We start from the raw sequence: 26,681 nt of genomic DNA on the forward strand, positions 1-26,681 counted from the left end.
CCAGTTCTACAGCAGGAGGTGGTCCACTTCTGGAGGAAGGAAAGTTTAGTTCTACAGCAGCAGAAGGTCTATTTCTATAGGAGGAGAGTTTCTAGTGGGTCTGGTTCCACACCAGAAGGGGGTCAGCAGGTCATGGTACTTTGTAGTTACAGAACTGAACTGTTTTTCTCGTATTTAGGAGCAACTTTTTTCTTGTTTTGCTGTCACTTTTATTAATCACGTAAAAAAAAAAAGTTTTTCAGTTTTTTTCAGGTTGAGGAATTTGTTTCATTCAGTAATTAGGCCATGCTAATCGTTGAATAAATACCACATATTATACTGAAATATTACGAGTTCAAAGTGGTGTGTGTGTGTGTGTGTGTGTGTGTGTGTGTGTGTGTGTGTGTGTGTGTGTGATGATTAGTGAAGGGTTTCTCCATGGGGGTCCTTGAATAAAGACCTGATTGAATCTGATTAAAATTCAGTTTTTAATTATACAAAGAAAAAGAAAGTAAGATATCAAGACACATACACACACACACACACACACACACACACACACACGCACACACACACATTAAAGCATAGAAAAAACTTAGAAAAGCAGCTTCAGAGGAACTTTTTGTCTCTCTCCCTCTATTTCACACGCACACGACTTCAGTCGGAGGCACAAAACAACATTTCAGGTTGTTTAAGATTGAAACTTCCCACCATGTGAACACACACAGGCACACACACACACACACACACGTCCAAAACATAGATTAACATTTGATCCCTCAGTAATTGTGTTACAGCACACACACACACACACACACACACACACACACACACACACACACACACACACACACACACACACACACGCATGCTGCCCGTGACTCAGGCCGAGCCAGCTTGAGTTATGCAACCCTCCAGCGGTGCAGATGGACTCCTAGATTACTGGACCCTCTTGTGTTTCGTAGTAATCTGTCCGTCATAGTGGTCCTGATCGTTATGTAATGTTGAGGTCACCGACTCCATGCAGACTCGCGAGCCTCTGAGGGGTCTCGCTGAGATGTGGGAAGTGGCGTCCCGTCCAAAAACACAACCAAAATCCCCCAAAATGCAACAGCCTCTCCCCGAGACGGCGGGATTAACGGGCCGGAGAGCAGACGTGCGGTTCCACGAACGCTGGTTTCCTCATCCTCTTTTCTCGTGTCACCTGGCAAAGATCAGTGCAGCAGTTCGTGAACTGTGAGCCACGTCATCCTGACCTTCACATCCAGCCAGCTCTCTGTGGGGCAGGTCGCACAATCTGTGCTGGCCAGTTTGAAAATCTCTGGCACTGGATATGTGTGAGGAGAGAGAGAGAGAGAGAGAGAGAGAGAGAGAGAGAGAGAGAGAGGAGAGATGGAAGGCAAGTAAACAAACACCAGACAGCTGAGATGCAGCAGCTGACTGAGACTGGATAAATCTGCTGGTAAGTTTGCTACCATGACTTACAGTGGTGTGGAACAATGACCAAAAAATAAATGACAATATACCTGCAAATAATCAAGTGAGACGTCTGTCCTGAGTTTATGTCTGGAAGTATTATCACTGGTATTTCCATGAAGTACTAATACTCTGCCTTTTTGTGATGATATTTCTTATCGTTACGTCTTTAGGGACCTGGAGTGTTGAGATCATTTGAAGTCGCGTGCTGGGCTGTGGGATTTTGAAGTAACACGTCGACTGTGATACGTGTTGCTGTATTAATGCATTAGAATTCCATCCATCCCTCCATGTTCCCCCTCTTCTCCTGTTCAGGGTGGGGGGGGGGGTGGAGCCTATCCCAGCAGCCTTCCCCCTGGACAGGTCACCAGTCCATGGCAGGGCCAACACATAGAGACAGACAACCAGTGGCTCTCCCAGCCACGCCTACGGTCAATTTAGAGTCGGGATCAACCTCTCACTAGAATCCAGACATGATGCACCATGCTCCAGGTTTTCAGCTCTGATCCAGGTCCAGCACAACCCAGCTCATACTGGTCCCAACATCAGAGGCTGTTTTCCTGCTTATTATCACTATTAGTGTTGATGTTTACGGTTCCATCATGACGCTCTCATAAACCCCACGGTCACATCCATGACATTCAGATCGATTCCAAATTGTGTGTGTATAAGTCAGTGACGTGGCTCCTGCAGGTCCAGGGTCCCGCACCAGCAATGGATGGGGTTCTGGATCAATAGATGGATCAGCACCATCATTCCGGTCGCTGGATGACGTCGGTGTCAACACCGGATACCTCATCTCCTGCTGACTGTGTGAAGTGAGAATGTGTTGTGCAGGATTCCCAGCGGACAGGGCGAGTGTGTGAGAGTGTGACGACCAAAATAAACTCACTCACAAACCGCTGGCTGACACTCAAAGAACACAACAGCAGCTGCGGCCGGTCGGAAGTTTCCCCCCAGATAATAGCTGCGTATCAACAGGAAGTGGGCCGGCGCTGAGGTCAGCGTATTCCACATTGATCACTTCAGTGCATTTTATAGTGTCGCGCTCTTACAAACCAAGCCGCTTCAAGAGTAATTTTCTGATCCTGACCCTGAAAAACACACAAAAGTGAGATCTGATGAAGTGAGTTTGAATCTGCGTTTTATTAGATTGAACGTATCAGTACAAAACCACAATCACGAGATGAAACAGCGGCGCGACATCGGAGTACAGCTCCTGGAAGTTCTGGGTCGGAAGCAGATGTTGAGAAAGTAGTTTAAAAAGTTACTTGAAAATTACGACCTTGAGAAGCCGGAGAAAGCGGCAAACCCTCACGGGGAAGAAGCTGCGGTTTATCAGACATTGAATTAATTTCCACACACATTATCGGTTGAATTAGCGGTAATTCCATCACTTTTGCAATCATCAAAATATCCAGTTAATGAAGCAGAGAGTTAAACTGTAGCTGCAGAGTAATAAAAGCAACACATCCTGATAGGACAAGAAGCGAATGTTCCTGAGATCCAGCGCATGAGAGAGAAAAATGTGACAGTAAACTGATTTCTGATCCAGTTCATATAAAAGTGTCAACGCTTCTCAGTCAGGTGTCGGCCATCTTTCTTCCATCAAGAAAATATCGACATCATTCGTTCGCTACAATGAATAGAACACAAATTAGTTCCTACACATGTGGTTAACCCTCAGTTTAGTCTTGCACACAGGAAGCAAAGCCTGATGGCTTTTTTTTTAACTTCCTGCTACCGACATCTACGGTGTTCCACTTGTAACTGTCAATCAATCAGACTTACAAAGACTGTAAAGTAACGGGAGCGGCACAAAAAATGTCGGGGGGGGGGGAGTTACAGCTCGCCATCAGAAGCCCTCAATCAAACCACCGCGCATACCACTGGGACGTCACAGTGAACCAAACTGGTCAGTGCACAACCCAGTAGCTTCCAGTGCACATGCAAGACTGTATGTAAATGGTGTAACGCGGTGTTCTGTGTTTTTGGGGTGTAAAAAGAAAAAAACGACAAACGCGAAACATGAAAACCCCTGACACCAACTGAACCGTGGGCTTTGCCAACTGTTCCACCGGTGCTAGAAAAAAAAAAAAAAAGTCAGTGAGAACGTTTTCATGGATGAGGCTGGTTACTGTGTATATCTCTGGTGAAGCTTGTTCATAAATATCTGTAACACAGGAGCTCCCAAAGTGCCAGAGAGGCGCACCGGGACACGAGTGTCACATTTGTTGCTGCTTTTAGTCTCAGTGGAGTCAGACAGACTTGTGCGGCTGTCAAACCGCAGCCTTCAGCTTCCTCTCTTTAAACAACACTTCAAAGCGTCCCCCTTTGAGATGCCTTTGCTGGCACTTTGTCACCCCCCCTCTCCAAATATCTGCCCTTTATCTCGCTCTGCGCCCTTGACTCTGTCAGCGTTTCGCCACCAGCGTTACTCTGGCATCAGCTCTGTCGGCGCCATCATTAGGGCTGAAGCTGGCAAACACACACCTCCAACCTGTTATCACATCCACTCCTGTCACCGTGACTCCTGTAACTGTTCCTCCTCTGACGCGTCGTCTCTCTTCTCTCAACTAAAGGGAGGAGAAGTGACGGAGTAGAGAAGGATATCATCGTCTGGCTGTGTTGAGGTGAGCTAACAGACTGACAGATGGGCAGTCCCGGCAGCACAGATAAGAGGATTGAGCCGGCTTGTTGTTGTTGGTCTTGCCACAGCTCCTAACACCGTTAGCCCACGCTGAGCCTTACTGATGAGAGGGAGTTGAAAACACACTCGGAGACAATAATAACGGCTGACGTTCCTCTAACCCGTGTCGTCAGGCCGCAGTGAGCAAGTACTTCTGCTCGGCTTTCTTCGGCTCTGGCGCTGCAGTGAAAACCGGCAGTTTCTCCTGACGCGAAGGCACCTTGCAAGCCTTGTAGAGGATGACGAAGAGGATGAGGATGAGGACTCCCACTGCAGAGTTACACACAATGGCTGCGATGGCCCACACGGACAGGCCCATCCTCAGCTCGTGCTCCATGGCGCCCGCGGACTCGCTCGGGTCACATCAGGTCCCTCAATACTTCCTCGCTGCGTTTGTTTATCCCTGAAAGAAAACACAGAAAAGATTCATTTCCAGGCCCCTGCAAGCATGACTCAACACACACACACACACACACACACACACACACACACACACACACACACACACACACACACGGTGGCATATTTGGCCACAGCTAACCTGCTTGTCACATGGCCTCCCTGACTCCACTCGTGAAATCAGCTCAGTAAAGATTACTTTCTCTCTGGCAGGCGGGTCACTGGGCCAAGGTGGCGTAATCCCTGCAGACACTCCACGCGGAGCTGCTGCACCTGCGCCGACGGGAAGTAACGCCACAAGTTCTACATCCAAATGGTTGCGTTGTCATCTGGGTTATAGAATAATAGAAAAGGTTTTTTCTTTTTTCTTTTTTTTTACCTCAAGTGTATTACAGGGCGTGAACTCGCCGTTCGCCTGCAGCTCCAAACTTCCTTTTATATTCTGGCTTCCTTCACACAGGCTGAGAGCGATGAAGTTATCAAACTGAAGAAGGTGCCAGTAAGCACTTTTACTCTCGGAATCATTTTTAATGACTCTCAGCAGTAATGTGTTTTCAAGGGGACACATGGGGATGTTTGGGCGATATTAAATGAGGCAATATTAGGATCGGAGAGCGGGAGAGAGAGAGTGAACAGTTTACCAAAAAAAAACTTCTCCTCACCTCCTCTCTCCCCTCCCATGATGCATTTCTAGCAAAACAACCTTATTTCCTCATCAAAACCTTCCGTTTACAACTCTGAATGGTCCCGCCCAGGCGCCCTCTGCCGTCATACGTGGCACATCGCTGAGATTAAATCACCCTCATCACCACTAACTGGGATTACGCTCTGTGTAACGACCATCCCAGTTTAGCAGAGTATTTCCAAACTGGTTAGAGGAACTTTGGTCAGAGAGGCAACGAGACACTACATGAGAAGTGTGTGTGTTTGGGAAGAGTGTGAGAGGTGTGTGGGCGTGTGTGTGTGTGTGTGTGTGTGTGTGTGTGTGTGAGAGAGAGAGAAAGAGAGAGAGAGAGAGAGAAGTCAAATAATCACGCGTACGGCTGTGTGTGTGTGTGTGTGTGTGTGTGTGTGTATTGAATGTACACAAGCAAACTGGCAGGCGTCACTGCAGAACCTCTCATTATAACAAACAGATGAATGCGTTCATGTCTTCATTACCACAAGGATCATTTGTTTGCAGTATAAATACATTTCTTCTCTATAATTACTGAGTAAACACAGGGAGGAAGTAAATTAATTAGAAAAAGGCAGAACTCGGGATGCAGGATGGTGGAAGTCTTGACTGACACTCGACAATCACCCACGTCAGCATCACCTGAACAAAAGCTAGCTAGGTTTTTTTTGTTGGAGCTCTATTGTTTATCAGTTTGGCTGATTAGATTTAGCTTCGATTTGTACTCATTAATACTGAGGAAACCTTGAGGAAAAAAACTTAAAAACTTAAACAAAGTTCTGAGTAAGACTTAATTTAGGAATGATATATTTTTTATAATTCGGCTGAGTGGAAGTCTGCTGGGAACTCGAGACACTTTAATGTTCATGCAAAAGAATTGTTTTATTGACGTGTTTATTTTTTGTTATTTTTCAGTATGCTAAGTTTGTATTTAATGCGCATTGTTTAAAAAAAGTTCATGTAATTGTACCATTTAATTAAACACTTGCTAATTCAAAGGCAGTCCTGTGACATGGAAGTTGATTTTCTGTATTATTTCCTCAACACGAACAACAGATGATGATTAAAGAAGACTTGACCGATACCGATGAAAACCAGCGATATCTGCTGACACCGATGTCTTGCCTGTAATATTTTGGTGCATTTCAAGAGAGAAATGTTTCGACTGACACTAAAGAGACGCAGAATAATGGTTTGCCCCTAAACCACACACGCACCGAGAGACAAAGTTCACGGGTCACTGCCCCTGAGAGGTCAAAGACTTCCCCCTCAGCTCGGCCTCCTCAGGAAGAGAGTCCAACACATCGGACCTCTGAGGGACTGAACCTCTTTTGTGGTTGGACTGAAAAGTCCAAAGATGAGAGCAGCCTTGGCCAGACCGAGCCACCGCCGCCGCTACGTGTGAGTGCACATGTGCAGGTTCCCCGAGGCTGCATCATCTCTGGATAACCACAGTGCAACTGTTACGCAATGAGGCCAGAGCAGGAAGCTCTATGAATGACTCCTGCAGCGGCAGAACACAGAGATGGCACGCCTGCTCCCCAGCGGTGTCATGGCCACATAAAGGCCTTTTGTGCAGGCCTGCATCAGCCGTTAATCCCATGTAAATGTATGCAAACCCTCCCCAATGCAAACAGCAACACACGCCTGCAACAGCCACATGAGCGTAGCACTACAGTGACCACAATGCATTTCGCACGAGTGAACGCTTGTGCATAATGCATCACCTTGCAGGGGATAGTGATGACCTCATCTCAGGTGACAGAGCTCCTTCCCCCAGCTGGTTAGTAGCCCTTTACTAGTTATACGAAGATAACCTGATGTAGCTGGAGAATGATGCGTTCATGGGGCGTACAGACTAATGAGTCAGGTTTGTTTATCTTCTTTCTTTTTTTTAAACTTCAACAAGAAACAGGACCAAACGAGGTGTGGAATCAGTTTGCATTTCCATGATCGGCTTACTTCACTTCCAGGCGCATCCGAGCAGCAGCAGCTTCCCTCTGGGCTCCGCGCACCTCTGCTCCCGCCGCGCTCCTCCAGCGCAGCTCCTCAAGCGACTTCCCCAAATCAGTAGTGAAGCGGCAACTTTTTCCTCCTGTGGAAGTGGGTCATCAACTCTGACCCAGCCTCTGGCGATGTGGCTCATCAGCCAGCGCCGGCGGTCAGAACTGGACTCCCACTGAAGTCCAGCTGGCGGAGTCCGGTTCCCGGTGACTACTGACAGGCGTAAGGCGACAGGGCGAGATGCTGCTGTCAGTGTGGCTGCTCATCGGTCCCCGATCCGTCCCTCCTCCTCCCCTCCCTCCCCGTCTCCTCCGTCACCACGCCGCCATTTATGGAACATCCCATCAAGGGCTTTTCTTTGTACACCTCCAACAGGACACCCCCCCCCCCCCCCCCCGTCAGGAGACTCACACACACAGTAGTAGGTTCCCATGCAGTTGTGACACTGGTGAACTACTCTACTCTACTGTTTTATACACTTTTTTATTGTTCGACTCTGTTCTTTAATCCCGTCTCAGAACATTGAAAACAACCTGCGTGAAGCTGAAAATTTTTGCCTCCTCTGTCTCTGATTGTTGTTCAGAGCAACAGCAGGGTTTCTCTCTTTGTGTTTGTGTGTGTGAGTGAGTGAGTGAGTGTGAGAGTGAGAGTGAGAGTGAGAGAGAGAGAGAGGGAGAGAGAGAGAGACAGCCAGTGGGGCACCCTCACCCCCTCCAAGTTCAGGCCTAGACAAAGCATTCTTTTGAGGCCCCACTCTCCCCCTCACTGGCTTGGGACAGAAAGTTTTTTTTGCTGGGAAACAGATTCAGAGCTGCAGACTAAAACACTGCACGCACAGGTTTTTTTTTTTGGGGGGGGGGGTTGTTATAGAAATACTTCAGTAATACGATTCCAGTTAAACATGAATGACGTGACTGGCAGTCTAATAACTGGAGGGTGATTTAGTCACCAGATAAATGTAATTAAATGCTCCGTGACACCTAAAAGTGTAATTAATGTGAAAATTACACGACTACATTATAATGTGATGGAACAACTTCCATTCATTATAACGCCTCCATTTCTAATCAGTCAGCATAATGAGATCAGGTATTGTGTTTAAATTTTGGTGCGGTCCTAATATGATCCATGAACCAGCATCACCCTGAAAGCAGAGTTGGCGAAGGCGGCGTTTTCGTCTCGACTGAAGCCGTTCAAATGCAGGCAGGCAGTCACCGGTAGATTATTGATCTGATATCAGCTGGTAACTGATCACCTGCTGATGCTGCAGACCGAGCTGCTTCAGGAGTGATGGATCACGTCAGAGAAACCGGAGGAAGAGTTAGGACGCACCCGCGCTGAGGCTGATGCATGATACAGAGTTCCAGGATACGACACACCTGTTAACCTGTCAGAGTATCTCAGTGTGTGTGTGTGTGTGTGTGTGTGTGTGTGTGTGAGAGAGAGAGAGTGAGAGAGTGTGTGTGTCTTGCAAATGAGACAGAGAGAAAAGGAAAAAGGTGAGAAAAGACTCATCTCATCAGAGCGACTGGAATCAATGACACAAGTGTTCATCAGGGCTTCGTTTTCAGAGCAGCGCTATCACACACAGCTGGGTCTTGATGCTCCCAGAGAGCCTCCTGGTCAGAGGTCAGGGAGACCACCTGATTGAGTTTATCAGACTCATTATCTTAGCAACATTCTCTCTCATCATCCAAGATACGAAATGATATTTGAAATATTGCAGGTGGACAATTTTGTCTGAGTCACCTGTGTTTTCTTTGTGAGAATCGCAGTTGATCCCCATCATCCTGCTCTGTAACCTGCTTTGAGAAGCTGTCAGAAGAAATCATGAGTGTGTGAGGACACCTGCTGGACGTTTGTTGACATTGTTTGTCCTCTTGAACTACTTCAGTGGACGGGGAGGAGCCACCTCATAGGATTCATTCACCACTAATCTGGATGTAAACGCAGGAATAATCTGATCCAAACACAGTAACACAGGAGATCAACGCAGTTTATTGAGTCTTTTTATTGACACCTCATCCTCTTTAGTTGTTCATCATCACCTGAAAAGACAAAGTTCAGTGCATTGTTAGAAAACCAGACGAGAGATTTACTCCACTGGAGGAATTCTCCCTCTCGTCTACCTGATCGATCCAGTCATTGAAAGCGGACACGCGGGTGAAGACGGTGGGTTTCTTCTCATAGTTGCAGCCGAGGCCAGAGACAAAGCTGGCGATGCCGTGGACCTCCCAGACACCCTCGGCAGTCTTACAGTTCAGAGGGCCGCCGGAGTCACCCTGGAAACAGGAGGAGAGCAGCACGGCTCATCTTTTATTCATCCGGCGGAACTACCGGCAGACTGACGAGGCAGAAGTGTTTATAATGGGGACACACAAGTTACTTTACTGGGATAAACATAATTTCAGTGGTGCAGGGTGTGGAATAAAAAGGGAAATGGGGAAAAGTAAATCTCAAGACAACACACACACACACACACACACACACACACACACACACACACACACACACACACACACACAGTAACGAGCTTACGTTGCATCCTGCCACTATTCCATCCCCACCGGCGCACACCATGGTGGTCCTGACAGCGATACCCCACCAGTCAGGCTGGGAGCAGGTGGCGTGGTCGGCCACAGGCATCAGAGCCTGCTGCAGATTATCAGCAATGGGGCCTCCGGCTGAAACACACACACACACACGCACGCACACACACGCACACACACGCACACACAGTCTATTACCATCATTCATTACCGCCAACTGCCAGTTCTGCTTTACGGCCTACTACTCTTTTCCTGACGTTCCAACACAAATATTCAATTTAGGAGTAATATTTTTGCAGTAATCTCAAGGATGTGTTTTTCATCCCAACTCTGGAGGGTTCCCCCGGGCAACCCCTCACATCTGAGAGAAACTGAGTGAGTACAAACACCAGAGGAGAGTTACGTCTGACGGATGAACAAGAAAACAATGACCAAACAAAGGAACCCTTCCTCTGTGACTTACTGTACAGCCGGCCCCATCCGGTGATGTAGCAGGGGTACAGGTTTGGCAGCACGGTGCCAGCAGGAGGGATGCAGCCCAACTGCACTTGGTCGCTCAGAGTCACGGGCTGTGACAGCTTGATCATAGCGATGTCGTTACTGCATGAGAAACCAACACCAGGTAGTAATTTAAAATTCTTCTCCAGATCCAGAGAGGAGGAGGAGGGGAAAAAACACAAAGTGTCTTTATATTTTCTGTCTGCTATCATGTCGTCAAGTACAAGCAGCTGCGAGGGCCAACACTCCGTTTGTGTGCGCTGTGGAATAATAGGAGGTGAAAGAAGATGGAGAGCCTGTCTCAAAAGTGGGACGTTAATGAGTGCAATCACACACAGAGCGGTTGAGGTTCCGACCCCAGGGATGTTTGTCTTACCCGAGAGCCACAAACATGGGGTTCCACTTCTCGTGGACGATGAGCTTCTCAGGCAGGATGGCCTGGGAACCAGCCTCCTCCTGCACCAGGTTGTGTTTACCCACAAACACCCTGTAGGAGAGCCTGGTGCTGTGAGGAAGAGCAGACAGAAGATTTGCTGCACAGTTGAAGGATTTGACTTCAAAGCGATGATTAATTTTGCTAGATAGGAGGGAGTTTGAACACGCAGCAATCCAGTTGACCTTGAGTGTTTTGAGTGTGACGCTGAGGGTTTTAAACCTGCAATTTGACTCGCCCCAGTCCACGTTTGTAGGGGAAACTCAGGGTTCTACGACAGTAACGTGGTGCAGAGCAACTGCTGCGGAAGAGGTGTGTGCTGCCGGTGGTGTTTGTGTGTTTTTGTTCTTCTGCTGCTCTCACTTGATGCAGTGAGCAGCAGTCATGACCCAGTTGGCAGCGATCAGAGATCCCCCACAAGTGTGCCTCCACTCGCCGTTCCTCTCATACTGCAGAGAGATCTGGAGCAAGAGCAGGACAACAGAGGGGAGACAAAAGGTGGAGGATGCATACCTGAGCGTGGATAATTGAACTCAAAATCAGACATCTAATTATAGTTTTTCCTCAACAGCCACTGGCTGCTAATCAGCTGATGTCAGAGGCTCAGACCAGGTTTGCCAGTTTCTCTGAAAACACTGACAGATGTGTAGATGTTAGCAGACCTGCCAGGGCCAGCTGTGGGGCTTGGCATCGACGCCGTTGACCACACGGGAAGTCACGGGCTCGATAGGTGGGGTGCCGCACCCGAGGGCTGCAGGAGGGGGACATTTGAAGGTAGTGAGAGTGGAGCAGAACAACGGAATCACTCCCCACATCAGAAATAAAGACGTTTGATGTTTCAGCTGCAGAGCGCATGTTGCTTACACACAAAAGCACGCACATACACACACACGCACAGAATTAAAGGCTGCCAGATGTTCTTACCGCTAGCAATGAGCACTGAAGCCAGCACAACGGGGATCATGTTGATTGATGCTTCTCTGAGGGGCGAGCAGGACACTCGTTCTCTTTTAAACTGTCTTTCCTCAGGCAACACACACTCTCATTGGTTTGTCGTGACCGCTGGGGATGAAGGTTGACCAATGGTGATGAGGGTCACGCCAACTTAGAGGCTCACGAGTCGCACAGGTGTGTTTACTGGAACATTTCCCACGACCTTCTTGTGGAGCCACAGTCTGGTTATCTGGTTATCTGGTTATCGTGCGTATGGCGCGAATTCAAGAGGGTTTGGATGTGTAAATGTGTGCTATACATGTGTGTAGATGATGAGGACACACAGCCGCCACCTTCAGTAGAATATTCTGCATGTCAACTCGCTGTCACACCTTTCCTACTGTATCGCTTCTTCCATGAAACCTGGAATTAAATGCTTGCATAACAGCTTGGGAAGCCAACATCTGGATTACTGGCGCTGACATGTTTTCTCTGAAATGCAAAATGAAATTCTAACCGAGGAGGTATTACCATGATAAATAAGCAGGATGCTGAGAAACAGATGGTGTCACCGCTGCAGGAAGTATTGACAGCTATACAACAATTTCCCAGACAAGTATTTGAAATAACTGATGTGAGCACATGCGTCCAAACATGTCGCTCGGCACATGCCTGATAGTTTTAGAAGGGTGGCGCTCGCCGCTCTGACGAAGTGTATCTTGAGGTTGTTACGATAACTGGGATAGATTTGGAATAAGTTATGAGATTTGGAGGGCACACAATTCTTTGGCTATGAAAGCGTCAGAGTGTGCAGGCCCGAGGGGGCTTGGCATTTCTCACACTGTAAATCTGTCAAAGGCTGCTTGGATAATATTGCACCCCACAATAAAGGTTGTGATTGTTACGGAGCGGTAAACAGGTAAAGGGTGGCGAGCAGGACTCACAATCACCACGCTCCTGCGAAAGAATCTGAAACACTTTGGTGAGCAGGCACTAGAAACCGAGGTCGTTTCGGCCGAGATCTTTCGCTGCTTTGCTCTAAATAAAACCATGTGCTGCAGCTACACTGCAAGATATTTTCAGAAATAAAGCAACATTTTCATCAGAATGTTTTGTTCATGAATCATTTAGTTTTCCAGCTCACCACTAGATGGGACAATTTATCTGTTTATTCACACAAATGAGTGTTTTTCTTTAAAGGAGCAAGAATTCATGCTGGATTTTCTCTGTATGGTGTAAAAGAAAAATCAACAACAACAGCCAAACAGCGACATCCCAGCTGAGTCATCTGAAGAATCAAACCTTCCATCCATTGTTCTGTGTTTCAGCAACTGAAATACGGTTCAGGGGAAGTGACAGCAGGAGGTTTGCACAGAAAACGCCCTCATCATAAATACTTTGAGCCTTTCAGCTGAATCTACAAGCCGTTTTATTTTTGAGCTGTGATTTAAAGTTTGACCGGTGTTACTCACCCGTTCTCACACTGCAGGGACAGAATGAAAAATGCTTGGAAGGCTTCTACAGCAACAACAACCCCCCCCCCCCCAAAAAAAATAAAACCTCAGACACAATTAGTGTGTGTGTGCTAATGAATTGTGCACACATACATCCCTGTGTGTGCTTGTGTGAGCTCCTCTGCTGCTGCGATATGCAATTAATTGAAAGCTAATTAAAATTACTCTTCAAATCTGAAAACATTGTTAAACCCATCACAGGCTGGTGTCCAGAGTAGATGCCTCCCGCTCCCGTTTTCTGATTAAACCTGTGGTATTCATTAGTTTGATAACGGCCAGATGACACCAGATAGCGAGCTGAGGTGTGCGCTGAATTTACAGCAACACACATCAACCCGAGCTGAAGAATCTGTCTGCTTTCAGAGCTGAAAAGTATCAGAGCCCATCGAGTGAAACCCCCTCAGGGGTTTGTAACAGGTACACTTCAGCCTGCTGGAACAATCAGAGCAGCAGCTGAACTCTCAATGACACTCTGTGGAGGCTCGCTGCTTTATATGACTGTGGGCCACTAAACTGTCCTCGCTGGCCACCGCCGCCGCCGCAGCTCCTCCCCCCCGTGGAGCAAATCATGTATGAATGTGATGGAGGCGGGTCGCAGTAACCCACTTTAGCTGCTCAGCTCACTTCCTGTGCTCTTCTTTGTATTCACACAGCGGTGACGGACAGCTGCAGCCGCTTCTTCTGATTAGTGGGAAGAGTCCACCAATAAAAACATAACAATGTGTAAAGTGCTGCTTTATGTAGTTGTGCCTTTGAAACCTGCGTGTGTTTTCCGGCGGGGGCCTTATTTGCCACAGGCGGTGTGTTTGGAGCCGGAGGGCTGCAGTAATTCCAAACATTGACTGTCTGCTGCTGATTTGCTTTTATCGTCCTCCTTCATTCTCATGTTGACAGATGCTTGTTTCTGCTTCTCACCGCTGCTGCGTTTGTTGATTTCATTCAGACGTCGTGGTTTTCTGCCTTTTCATCACAGCCTTCTCAATATTTCTGCTTTAGAAACTCCTGCTTGTGAGCGACTGATTTAATTAAGTGTCATAAGTGCGTCATGACCCAACTGGTCCTCCTGCAGGTCTTGTTGGTACTCGCCAGGGTTTCACGTCTGCCATGCCAGGGGGGAGAGAGTAGTGGGGGGGTCGTGGGGCGGAGCGTTACAGACTCAAGAATTAAGTTACTGCTCTACTTTCTTCTTTTACTGTAGCGGCACTGATTTGTCTCCACGTGTCAGCATTTACAGTCGCTCCACGTCTCTGCTTTAACCCTCCATCATTAGAATCCAACCTTCTACATTTTATGTCTCGTCTGGAGCGCTTTGTGGTTTCTACGTGTCCCATTACAACCAGACTTAATGCTGAATCTAATTAGATAAAACCTCCTTATTTACAGTAAACATGAGAGCACGTTGAAGGGAATTTGGTGACAAGTTTTGAACCAATGAGTGGAGAAACCTATCAAACGCAGACAGGTGGAGATGACGAGCAGCAGCCAGTTGTTCTCTGTGGTATCCACTGTATAAAATGCTGAGCAGGCCCAGCTGATGCTATTTTGGAATAAGATGGTGAGAGGAAAAGATCTAAGTGACTCTGAATGAGGGTTCAGGGTTGGGGCAGGGATGGCAGCAGCTTTAGTTACAAAGACAGCTCCACTAGGAACAAGGACAGCATTCAGATCTACAGGAAAGACCCCGTATAGGCCGGGGGAAACAGTTGAGGCTCCGTTTAACCCCATGGTAGAAACTCTGCTGCAGCGTATTCTGACATTCGCTGTTACTGCGTTTGATCTCACGACTTTCAGCCTAAAGTGCATGAACTTCGATTGCAAAAGGACGCATGCAAACCACAAACTTTACAAGGTGAGACAGCGTATAGGCAGATTAGATAAAAGACGCATAAACGAAGGGTCGCTTGCAGAAGGAGAATTGTGATCCGTCTCAGTCGCAGTGAGAGTAAGCACTCCAGCTACGACTTCTATAATGTAATAACCTTGAGTGTTTAGCTCTGGTTTTGGCTGATTTCATGATTCGGTCAATACATTTATTTTCTTCCAGACTCAATTATAGTAAAACATTCAAAATATATTAAAAAATATATATATATAATTTCGTCTTCTGCTCCTTCACCCAAACAGTGACCTGCATCATGCAGTAATAATCGTGTTCACGTGTTAAAATTTTGTTTATCCAGTTTAGTGATTTTGTGTTTCTCGTGTCTTTGTGTTGTTGAGTACCACAGTTCACTTCCTGGACTTGGAAAGTGTCCAAGGGTTCAGTGACTCTCCTCTGAGTGTCTATAAAGATCCTGTTTTTCTGATCAAATCAGCAGAACGAGCAGCCATGCCCAAGACCGCGGAGCCACCAGCAGCCGGCCGTGAGTACACACCTCCTCTGACGTTTGGACAGATGGAGTGAACAAATGCAGGCGTGCAGTTACAGCACTCAAACAAGCAGATATACAAAGAATGAAACTGGGCTGAGCTAAAACTAAATCAACCTCTACAAGCGCGGCACTGGTTTACACTGATTCCATTTTCAAAGCAGAAACGGATCAGTATTTTAGAACCGCTTTGAGAGAAACACACCGACACCTCTTTCCTCTAACTTTCCCTTTGCTCATAATTTTGTTGCAACATCCAAGCTGCAGCCACAAAAAGCCTGCTGTTATTTTCAGTTGTTCCAGTTCATTGGGTCATTGTTTACTTCACTTTTGTGCTCACGAAATCTCATTTCTTCAGTTTGTTTGCATGGTTTTTTTTTTTCCCCTCTTTTTTCAATACCTAATCCGGATTGTGACTCGGTCAGCTGACCAGAATCACTGTGACAATATGTCGCTTTATAACCACCTTCTACGCTGCCAAACCATCAATGTGAAAAACGTAAAAGTAACAACTGAACTGACTCGTGACAGTTGTGAGCTTGACAGTCGCCGTTTTCCAACCAGTCTGAGCCAGTCTGAACTGAATTAAATACAGTAGTCCAATGCAAACACAAGACTGTTACTGTCATATCTCTCTATTGTACTTTTTATTATAGTTTTATTGGCATCAAACAGAATTCCCCTCCCCTTTGATTGGTGGCAATGAAGTCAAAAACAAAAAAAACGCTCTAGGGGAAACCGTCTAACGACAGTCTGACTGGCTATTTGTGAATCACGTAACTCTCATGCATATTTTACAGTTTACCCTGTGTGTGGAGATATAAGGTAATAAACAGAATTAGTTATTGGATAACAGATAAGACAGAAGACAGAGTCGGAGTCATTCACAGTGCACGACCTCTGAGAGCCATGACCCCACACCCCTGGGAGCCGTTACGTAACACCGCAAACACAGAGTAGAGCTTGTTTCTCCCATCGCGCTGGTTTTTTTTTCATCATTTGTTGAGTTTGATTTGGATCCATATGGGAGAAGCCGGGATGCGATGCTCGTTTGCAACCTCGTTTTGCTTGCAATGTTCTGATTCATAAAGATTAAGCCTTGGCTGGCATTCCTGGCTTGTTAGGCTTGAATAAAACATCCATGATTACATTTTGATGAGAAACAGATTTTTTCCCCCCCTTTCTTTCGTGTACATACTTCCTCATTCACGTGTGATCGAAGTTCGAAAGCCGTAAATGGTTCACAGCACCACACCTTGTGTATACATGTCTGGACTGAGATATCTAATTTTGTGTGTGTGTGTGTGTGTGTATGTGTGTGTGTGTGAGTGTGTGAGACTTAAGCCACTTTTTTGCACACAAATCAGACTTACAGCCATTAGCGCATCATATTGTAATACAAATATTTAAGCTCTTTCCAAACAGTTTCACACAATACTCAATAAGCTCATTACCAGCCAGTAAATCTCTGTGCATTTTACATGCAGTTTAGATACATGACATCATTCCCGTGCTGCCCGTAGCATGGATACCAAGCGCTCTGTGGGTACTGGCTGAGCTGCTCCTGCCTCCAATCATGCAAATTTCCAAATTCAAACGAAAATGGATCAAACCGCCTTTTTTGCCGGGGTTGTGTGATGAGAAGGTGGAACCCCTTTAGCTGGAAGCTGGCCTGGAAGCACCCTCAGCACCAGAGACTGGAAAGGCTGGAGCTTCTGTGGGTCTGATGGCTTCCAGGGCTGCCGCAGGATGGGATCTGCTGGTTTGGAGGGTGGCTACAGGGCAACCAACCATAACAGGCTTGCGAGATTTGCTGTGGGCCAGAACGGACCCAGGACATGGATGCAACTCAGCCAGAAAAAGCCACAGGCCCGGCAGACGGCTGCGGACGGTACCATCTGCCGGGTCCATTTCTGGCATGACGCAATTGGGAATCAAAATTCGAGACGATGATTGACTAATTTATCATCATACAAACAAACAAAAAAACAAACTTACAAGATCAAAACAATCAACCCAAGACACTTAAAACACTGGCAAAATACCGAAGGCACGGTGAATCACCGAGAACAAACGGGGAACGCGCGACATGATCACGACAGGAAAATAGAACAGTAACTAACCAGAAACACTGGGGGAAAACAGGGGGATGAAACGATGCAAAAACATGAACGCAACAACAACAGCGAGTCAGAAAGTGAGTCCTTGTACCAACGCCCAAACTTGAAAATCCACCGTAAAAACAAGACTACGCTAAAGATTTCTCGGTATAATTCATTCAAAATTTAGCCATTCAGCAACCCCCTGTTTCCTCCCAGTGTCCAGCAGGCAGAGATGTCCGCAGGCCAAAGGGCTGGAGTGCGTGGCGCCTCTGGTGCGCTCCGTCGAGGAAACCCCTGATCCCATCCCCACCACCATCAAGGGAACCATCCCGTCCTGGATCAATGGGAGTTTCCTGAGGAACGGCCCGGGGAAGTTTGAATTCGGGAAAGACAGGTACAACATGCACACAGCAACAATTCCTATATCCTGATGTGAATCAGGTTTTGATTAAACGTTCCACCAAGCAACATCCGCCATTGAGCACTGAATGCACCGTACAGCTGAACCAGGACAATCCTTCAATATCTGTTGAGACATTTCACACCAAACTCATGAGAGGAAGGGCGAGCTTCCTCCTCTGCGAGCCACGAAGGTCAGAGCAGGGTTTCATCTCTGCAGTCGCTGTTCAGATTCTTCAGTCTGGCGCAACACAAACAGGCACATAAACTGACTTCAATCCAGTGAGTTTTATATGCATGACAGATTACAATAAACACCAAACTTACAAAAACGGATTCAAGAAGAAGAATCCAACCTGTGATGAATGGCTCCCAACTACGTGACTGGCAGCGTGACAATACACAACCACAAAAACGCTGAATACTTCTGTGTATCTGCAGGCCCCTGAAATCCTTCACATTAAATAATCAGATAAATGTGGTTGAGGAGTTCACAACTCATGAGTCAGCCTCAGACATGTGAAGCCCCACAGGCTGTTTTAGATCCGCCTGCGACAAGATAAGGAGTTTTGCCTCCGTGTGCAGGGAGAAACTCATTTGCATCCACAGAGGACTCTTTCTCACTGCCTCTGTTGTCTTACAGCCATCACATCCCACGTGCCGCTTACGCAAATCCCCCGGTGAGAAATTAATTGCCTTCTTTCCTCTACCTAGATACACCCACTGGTTTGACGGCATGGCCATGATGCACCGGTTCCACCTGTGTGACGGCGATGTCACCTACAGCAGCCGCTTCCTGCGAAGTGACTCTTACGTCAGGAACTCGGAGAAGAATCGCATCGTGGTGTCAGAGTTCGGGACGTTGGCCATGCCGGATCCTTGCAAGAACATCTTTGCCAGATTCTTTTCCCGCTTTCAGATCCCCAGTAGGAGTGTTTTCTTTAGCAGCTGCATGTTCTCCTTTGTAAATCACCTCAGTGCATCCTGATGCAGCAGCATTAAACCTCCCAGTCTCATTTGTGCAAGCGTGGATCAAGGCTGCCGCCAGAACAGTAGAGACAGAAAAAAATCAGACAAGCAGAGGAAAAATTGTTCCTATGCTTTTGGTTTGTCGTACGTTCTAGTGTGTTTTTACTGAGGTGAGGAGAGTCAGTATTTGTGTGCACGTGCAGGAGTGTGAGTACTTGTCTGACAGGGACGGAAGTACCAGCTTAGCATCCTAAAAAGAAGAGTTTGTACGATAAGAGGACGAGTTTCACCATGTATAACAACTGATATTTGTATTTCTGCACAGAGGCCACAGACAATGCCAGTGTGAACTTTGTCAAGTACAAGGGAGACTATTACGTCAGCACAGAAACCAACTACATGAGACGCATAGACCCCCAAAGTCTGGACACCAAGGAGAAGGTACACTGTTGAAACTGAAGTCTCTTGTCAGTGCTGGGAGTCGCTGGAGAGTCAGCCAAGATGAGAGGCTGTTGGTGTCAAGACAGAAAAGATGGTTTTTGTCACTTTCAGGTGGACTGGAGTCGCTACATTGCTGTCAACTCAGCCACAGCTCACCCACATTATGACCGTGAAGGAGCCACGTACAACATGGGCAACTCTTACGGCAAAAGCGGTAACCTTCTCTAATCCTTGCTCCCTTGCCTCCTCCTACCCACCTTCCTCCCTCCCCTCCTACCTACACTTTGACCTTCCTACCCACGTCTGAGTGCCGCCTGTTTCAACTCTAACTTCCCCCAGAATAAGACAGTTTGGGTGCTAGGAGTTGCTTTTGCATTTCCAGAAAACTCAGCATCACCATAAATATGTCACAACTGTGTCGACGTCCAAAACTTCCTCTCAGGCTAACGATCGCATATCAGTTTATGCCTTTCTGGTGCCTGCATGCTTCTTCCCCGTCATTGGTATGAGGGAGTTCTATTTTCTTCAGTCGTTGTGTTTCCCTCATTCTCATGTCTTCTCTCCTCACCTTGGATTCGTGCGATTGTCCTTGTCCTTGTGTAACACGCCGGCCCGTCCGACCATCTTTGTTCCCCGTCAGGTTTCTTCTACAACATCATTCGCGTACCTCCGCCTGACGCCGGGGTGGTGAAGGAGGACGCCGCAGACCTGAGTGGAGCTGAAGTGATCTGCTCCATCCGTGCAGCTGAACCCAGGAAACCCTGCTATTATCACAGCTTCGGTGAGACACACAGCACAGCAAGGCCACAGCCTCTTTGCTGAGTTTATAGCAACATGGAGTTAATTAATTCTACATAGGATTTAGGTTGGGGTTTTTGTTGTTGTTGTTTTCTTTTCTTTTCTTTTTTGCCTGTGCTGACAGAGTGAGTCTACTTGAACTTAAAGAGAGCACGTTTTTTTTCCACACTCCTATTAATGACTAATTTCAATTCTAGTCTCGCCCTGCTTCCCTTTGTCAATCACGGCTCCCTCCTCTGTCTGTTCAGCTCTCTCTATCTCTGTGTTTGTAGCCTCCTCTGCCTGCTGTAAAAGTGCACTCTCTCACTTCCATCTTTACAAAAACAAGTACAGAAGTACTTCAGGTACATGAACACCATGTTAACATTCATGTACATTCGGGTTAATGGCACCTAAGCATAGCGGCAAGCCGTGTGTGCATACGCCAAACATGCAGAAGAGACAGAGCAGTTCTGTTTTTATTGGATGCCACGAGCTGATAGGCAATCGGTCGATTCAGGAGTTGCCAATAATGCAGCATGGAGCTGATACCAATCAGCTAAAGCAAGTGAAACAAACGCTATACTCCCGTTTTGTACTGCATCAGTCGTCTGATTCTATCAGTTTATGGTTCTGGCAGACCCCCCTTGACCTGCCAGACTGTCTGGCACCAAGAAATCCTTGGAGTGATAGAACATTGTACAGTTTCTCAAGGCACCGCATGATTACATTTGTCATCCGGGTTTATTGTTTATTCCCTGTTCCACTTGTTTATGTGCAAGCTCAATATTTGTGTCTCAGATTTCAGTCAAGAGAAAGTTGGTCAAGGAACATTTATTTTGTCACTGATTAGCCTGAGGGAGAAAAGCAGACAGAGAGGCCGCAGAAGAGCCACGTATATCCTTAGTTTGGTTTGCAAATCTTCCATTCATGGGTCAGGCAAAAAAAAAAATATTTTTTTTTTAAAAGCTATAATTAGCCAAAAAGCTACATTATGGCAAGAAGTCAAAAACACGAGTCATTTCATGTATGAGAGGCGTTTGGTTATTTTACTAAACTTGTGCTTGTGTGTCCATATGGTTTCAATAATCTCCTCCTGTGTGTGTGTGTGTGTGTGTGTGTGTGTGTGTGTGTGTGTGTGTGTCTAGTCATGTCTGAGAACTACATTGTGTTCGTTGAGCAGCCAATCAAGCTGGACCTACTGAAGTTCATGCTGTACAGAATTCAGGGAAAGAGCTTCCACAAAGTCATGACCTGGGAGCCCCAGTGTGACACCATCTTCCACCTGGTGGACCGGCACACTGGCCAGGTGGGTCCACGGAGAATAAGAGCAAAAACACACATCCAGACCATGAATGGCGTGAGGAGGAGAGGAAAGGTGGAGGGTAATCTGTCCAAGCATTATGGCTTCCCTTCTGTTTGTTTTGATGAGGTCACACTCTGATGGTGTAGCTCTTTTTTTTCTCATGTGCTGTTATTCTCAATTTTCTCATCTCATTACACAGCAAACTCATTAAGCAGAGAATATCAGGCTTTCATAATGTGAAGGTACAGCGCAAAGCCAGCAGTGGCAGAGAGGAGGCTCGCCCCCTAACATTCCCTTTTCCTTTGTTAAAGATTCCCTTCACACGTGTACGAAGGTCTGCAAAAACAACCTCCACATAAATATGTACTCTATGTACACAGCACCGTCATATCTACGCCAGACCTGCGGGTGGCAGTGTAGGGGGAAAGATGAGGTGATGGAAGCCAATCAGAATCGTCAACAACAACAACAACGAATACGACGCGCAACTTCCTTTTACGACTCTGAAAACCGTAAATATGGTGCGAGTTTCGTTTGTGTGGACTGATCGTAAAGTGGAGCGGTTCCTAAAAGTCGCTTTGAAGTACAAGGTTAGTAAAGAATGTACTGACTGGGAAATGACGTTTTCAGTCGCACGGCGTGACGTTTCAGAACCTAAAATGCCATCCACCCTTGTTTACATGCCAACACATAACCAGAGTTGTTTTTTTTTAAATCTCCTCTTTGGCGGGATGATGATTGTTTTCCCTGATTTAAAAAAAAAAAAAAACTGCGCGTGAACGAGAGGCCAAAACGCATGAAAACATACGCGTGTTCCCTAAGTGTACGGACTCCTAAACTTTCCCCGGCGAGTGTGAAAACAGCCGTCTGGTGGTGCAGACACCATTCTGCTACACGGTGAAGAAGTTCGAACCTTCAGCCGTGGGAACAAGAAGAAAAAGTTCTTTATTTATTTTCTTTTGGACTGGAAGTGGAACTTCAATATTTATGAGTTGTTACTGGCTGATGTTCTCTGATCCGTCAGGAGAGTGAAGTGAAGTACCGCACGCCACCCATGTTCACGCTGCATCAGATCAACGCTTATGAGGACAATGGGTTCTTGGTAATGGACATGTGCTGCGGCGATGACGGTGAGGTCATCGGAGACTTCACGCTAGAGAACATCCGCAGAGACTCGGGAGAGGAAATGGACAAGGTGAATGCGTCGGGTCAAAACACACCCATTGTGATGTAACGGCCTCCTCTATTGTTCTGTCACTGTATTGTTTTACTAGCTTTATCTTCCTTTCTTTACATTTCTATTCTATCGGCGTCAACTCTTTTGTTTGTTTTTCTTCATAAAATAGTCCCTCTCTGCTGCAATTTCCAAATATCTTCAAATATGTGATTTAAATTCAAAGTAGGTTTGTTTGGGAAAACAATATAAAGTACAAATGCTTCACACAACATAATTTTTTAACCCATTTTACACGACTCTCCAAGTTTTTTTCACCTCTCCCTATCGCTTTTTTTCAGTTTTACAACTCCTTGTGCAGAAACCTCCCCAGGAGATACGTGCTACCTCTGAAGGTGCATGAACAAACTCCTCTGGACCAGAACCTGGTAACTCTGCTGAACTGCAAAGCCACGGCAAAGAAGACAAAACCTCAAGAGGTAGGAGGAGACATGTTGTCCACGCTAAATAACGTGTTTAACTGCACATTGCCATCAGCCTGCAGGAGGCAAGTAAACAGTGAGGTCTATAATCATGATGGCCAATCCACTCCTACACACTCTTTGCAATTATCCAGCTTAATGAGACACTGAAGATCATTTCTGCAAGTTAGTAATTTCATGACTTTGAGCAGATAAAATTATGTAAAATTGAGGAGTCCACCATCGAACTGAAGTCTTGCCACTTAATGCATGTGTGCGGTCCACATTTTTTATGGTTCAATAAAGCTGGTGAGTCGAAAGGAAATAATGGCGTTTTAGTTGTCATAACTACCCGAGTGCCCACCGTCTTGTGGTAGCTGTCAGTGAGAGTGGTGTTATGTCCAATATCTGCTGCAGACAAGCAGCTGTGAAAGAACTGCTGCTTATTTTAATGGGCTGCTGTCAGTCTATGAAAGCAATGGCAAAAATGTAGCTTAATAAATGCTTATAATATTTTCTTTCGTTTTTTTTCCTGTAAAATGAAAATAAAAATACTGAGGAAAGTTTACAATAAATGCTAGATTGCTGACAATGGGTCAAACTATTTTTTTTTCGAACAAAATAATCCATTATGGATTCTAGACCTTACTGAGCAAATGTAAGTCCAGAGAAATAGTGAATTGTCTGCTGTGGCCACAAGTTTAAGGCAAATCTTGTCTCTGCTAATTTTATACCTTCTACTGGATTTAGTGGCAGCCAGCAGATGGTGGGCACAGGAACATGGATGAATTATAGTAATCATGTTAAAGCAAGCACCGGAAAACACTCATCTTGTTAAAACATTCAATAAAAAATGTGTTTGTGTCCCCATGAAGCTAGCAGCAAGCTAACGTAGAGCTGATGCGGCTGAGCTCACGTTTAACACGTTTGCTAACGTTGACTTTCGTATGACTAATTAACTGACATATTTGGGGGGAAAAAAGCCATGTATTTATTCTGACAAATTTTTAAATGAATTTAAATCTTGTGATAATCCATTTAACTGTTTTACAGAATAACACAGTACTAATTCTATACACTACATTAACACGGTACAGTGAAAACTGTCCCCTGCGCTCTAGCCAGAGAAACTCACAAGTCAAATCTCCAGTCCCTCACAAGGTCCCCCATTTCCTCAAACTGAGCGGTCATGTTGAATCTCCCATTATGTCTCTCTGCAGTTGAGCATTTGCCAGCAGGTTCTAATCTTTATTGAAGTTTATCTCCTGCAAACGCATTATCTAATTTTCAAGGGACACCTAAAAACCTCAATAAGAAGGGTTGGGATGTGAGATGGCATGATTACGAGTCATTGTGATAAAGCCCGCACTGTCAAACGCTCATCTTTTAAAAATATCAAGCACAAACCAAGTTAACGCCCTGCAAAGCGAGGAGCAAGGTAACGTTTAACATGGGTGCTAACATTCGTATGAACTTTCACACGACCATGTGGCCAATCTGTTTACATTCTCAGATCCTTGACAAAGTTTGATGTGGTCAATCTAGTACACTTTATTTTGTTTTAACCTATATTCCATTGACAAATTACTTTGTTGGCCCTTTGTGATTATTCTTTAGAGCCAGAAGTTAACACCGATAGCCCAGCAGCTCTGCTTCATCTTTGAGGCCAAGTGACACATGCGTTAGCTGGGCAAGTATGTCAGATAACATTCAAAAACTGCACTAATAAGAGTTAAATTCTGACTCTTCAGATTTACTTGACCCACGAGGAGCTTTATGATGACGAGCTGCTGCAGTACGGCGGCCTTGAGTTCCCTCAGATCAACTACGACCAGTACAATGGTAGACCTTACCGCTACTTCTACTCCTGCGGCTTTGGACATGTCTTTAGCGACTCGCTGCTGAAGATGGACGTCCACACCAAGGAGCTTAAGGTCTGTGTTTCTACTGTTTCTATCATCACCTGAAAGCAGCTCACAGTGAAGGAGATTTTTATGAAATGTTCCCTGCCTAGGTGTGGCGTTATCCTGGCTTGTACCCGTCTGAGCCTGTCTTCGTTGCTTCGCCCAAAGCTACTGAGGAAGATGATGGAGTGGTCTTGTCAGTTATCATCACGCCCAGAGAAGTAAGTTGAAAAACTGGAAAAACAATCACAACAGCTGACATTCCCGAAAGAGTTACTGTCTGAAATGGACACAGTACGGTGAGAGATAACAAGTCTTACAGGACACAAAGGAGGGAACTACATCTCCGATGTGACCCGACCACTCATATACTTTCACTATGCATGAAGACAAACGGTTTGGTAGTTTCAGCACCATTATTCTGAAAATGGTGGTCTCTGACCTTTTTCTTCAAATAACATCTCTTCTCTTTCTTTTCCCAGGAGAAAAGTACTTTCCTTCTAGTTCTGGATGCCAAGACCTTCACCGAGCTGGGCCGAGCCGAGGTCCCTGTCAGTATCCCGTACGGAACCCACGGCGTCTTTAATGAGATGGGCTAGATTTGTGGACGTCTCTGCTGAAAATTGCCCCCCAAAAAAAGAGAAAATTTAACAAACAAGCAGCCACTTCATCCACAGCGTGGAATATCTGTTGATGGCTCTACCTGTGCAAAAGAGGAAATAGAGAAAATAAATAAAAGCTGGGAAAAAAAACTGCAGACTCACACTGTGTGTCATTGATAAGAACAGCTGCGGCCCTGCCGTTACAATTAGAAAGACCTTTTGGGGGGGGGGGGGCAGAAATTATGTTGTTATTTTGCTTTTCTAAATCTTACATGGGAGGGCTAAGACTTAATCTGGGAGACATTCTGAAGTAGAATACATGAGAGGCAATAAATACATTACAATGAGATCCATTTCCCTCTTTTCTGTTTAAACCCAAAGTGTTTTTGCATCATTATGCCACTGGAAACGCTATACTCCCAATGAGAACAGAGCAGCACTTAGGAAACACAAAAATGCATCAGAGGAAATTCAATTTCTGTCAAAGTAATGTGATAGAAATGGACAACGTCTGAAATGCCTGCAAAACAAATGAATCTCAACTGGTCGATGGTCTCCGGAGAGTCTAGCAGAGGTCACGTCAGAAATACGGCGCTGCTCGTACGATCAAAACAATCCGAAAATGAGTTGATATGCACACGCGAACGCGACTGATGTGGGCGCAAAAGAAAAGAATATCAGACGTGAGCTGGAGCCGGAATGTGAAGTCGCCGGTGGCTGCAGCCGTCACTCCACCGTCTCCACAGTTGACTTTCCTGATGCTTTTTTATTGATTTCAGCTGATTGATTCGAACGGACTCGGGCCTCTGCACCTGATTCAGGCGCTACAAGCTGCATGGAAGCACCACATGTTGCTTTTTTTTTTTTTTTTTTTGTATTTCAAAATTAGCTTTTCATTTCGTATCACAGGGGGGGAAGGTTTAAAGATATTTGGATCACTTAAGATTTAATAATTTATGACTGTTGAGCTCATCCAGGCTGGTTTTCATGTTTAGCTTTTATACATAAAATGAATGAGTAGGCAGAG

General features: G+C 46.0%; 2 protein-coding genes across 2 annotated transcripts; one reads left to right on the plus strand and one right to left on the minus strand.

Annotated features, from left to right (window-relative positions):
* Positions 1 to 4,738: 4,738 nt before the first annotated feature.
* ela3l (elastase 3 like) lies at positions 4,739 to 25,118 on the minus strand. The gene is made up of 10 exons (XM_086205202.1): positions 25,002 to 25,118; positions 11,628 to 11,765; positions 11,366 to 11,454; positions 11,067 to 11,164; positions 10,647 to 10,775; positions 10,236 to 10,372; positions 9,762 to 9,907; positions 9,323 to 9,505; positions 4,923 to 5,027; positions 4,739 to 4,816 (listed from the first exon to the last, which is right to left on the minus strand). Exons 2-10 carry the CDS (start codon positions 11,665 to 11,667, stop codon positions 4,739 to 4,741), a joined length of 1,005 nt encoding a protein of 334 aa, XP_086061328.1. The 5' UTR covers positions 11,668 to 11,765; positions 25,002 to 25,118.
* Positions 14,969 to 25,790, plus strand: LOC147259736 (carotenoid-cleaving dioxygenase, mitochondrial-like). The gene is made up of 13 exons (XM_086205877.1): positions 14,969 to 14,999; positions 15,379 to 15,513; positions 17,838 to 18,015; positions 18,735 to 18,946; positions 19,315 to 19,430; positions 19,542 to 19,644; positions 20,071 to 20,211; positions 21,356 to 21,516; positions 22,538 to 22,708; positions 23,029 to 23,166; positions 24,900 to 25,082; positions 25,163 to 25,273; positions 25,535 to 25,790. Exons 2-13 carry the CDS (start codon positions 15,480 to 15,482, stop codon positions 25,649 to 25,651), a joined length of 1,665 nt encoding a protein of 554 aa, XP_086062003.1. The 5' UTR covers positions 14,969 to 14,999; positions 15,379 to 15,479; the 3' UTR covers positions 25,652 to 25,790.
* Positions 25,791 to 26,681: the final 891 nt, after the last annotated feature.

The sequence above is a fragment of the Aulostomus chinensis genome, chromosome 6 (genome assembly GCF_037954235.1).
Source record: "Aulostomus chinensis isolate RoL2024-O1b breed Wild chromosome 6, RoL_Achi_v1.0, whole genome shotgun sequence".
Taxonomy (NCBI): Eukaryota; Metazoa; Chordata; class Actinopteri; order Syngnathiformes; family Aulostomidae; genus Aulostomus; species Aulostomus chinensis.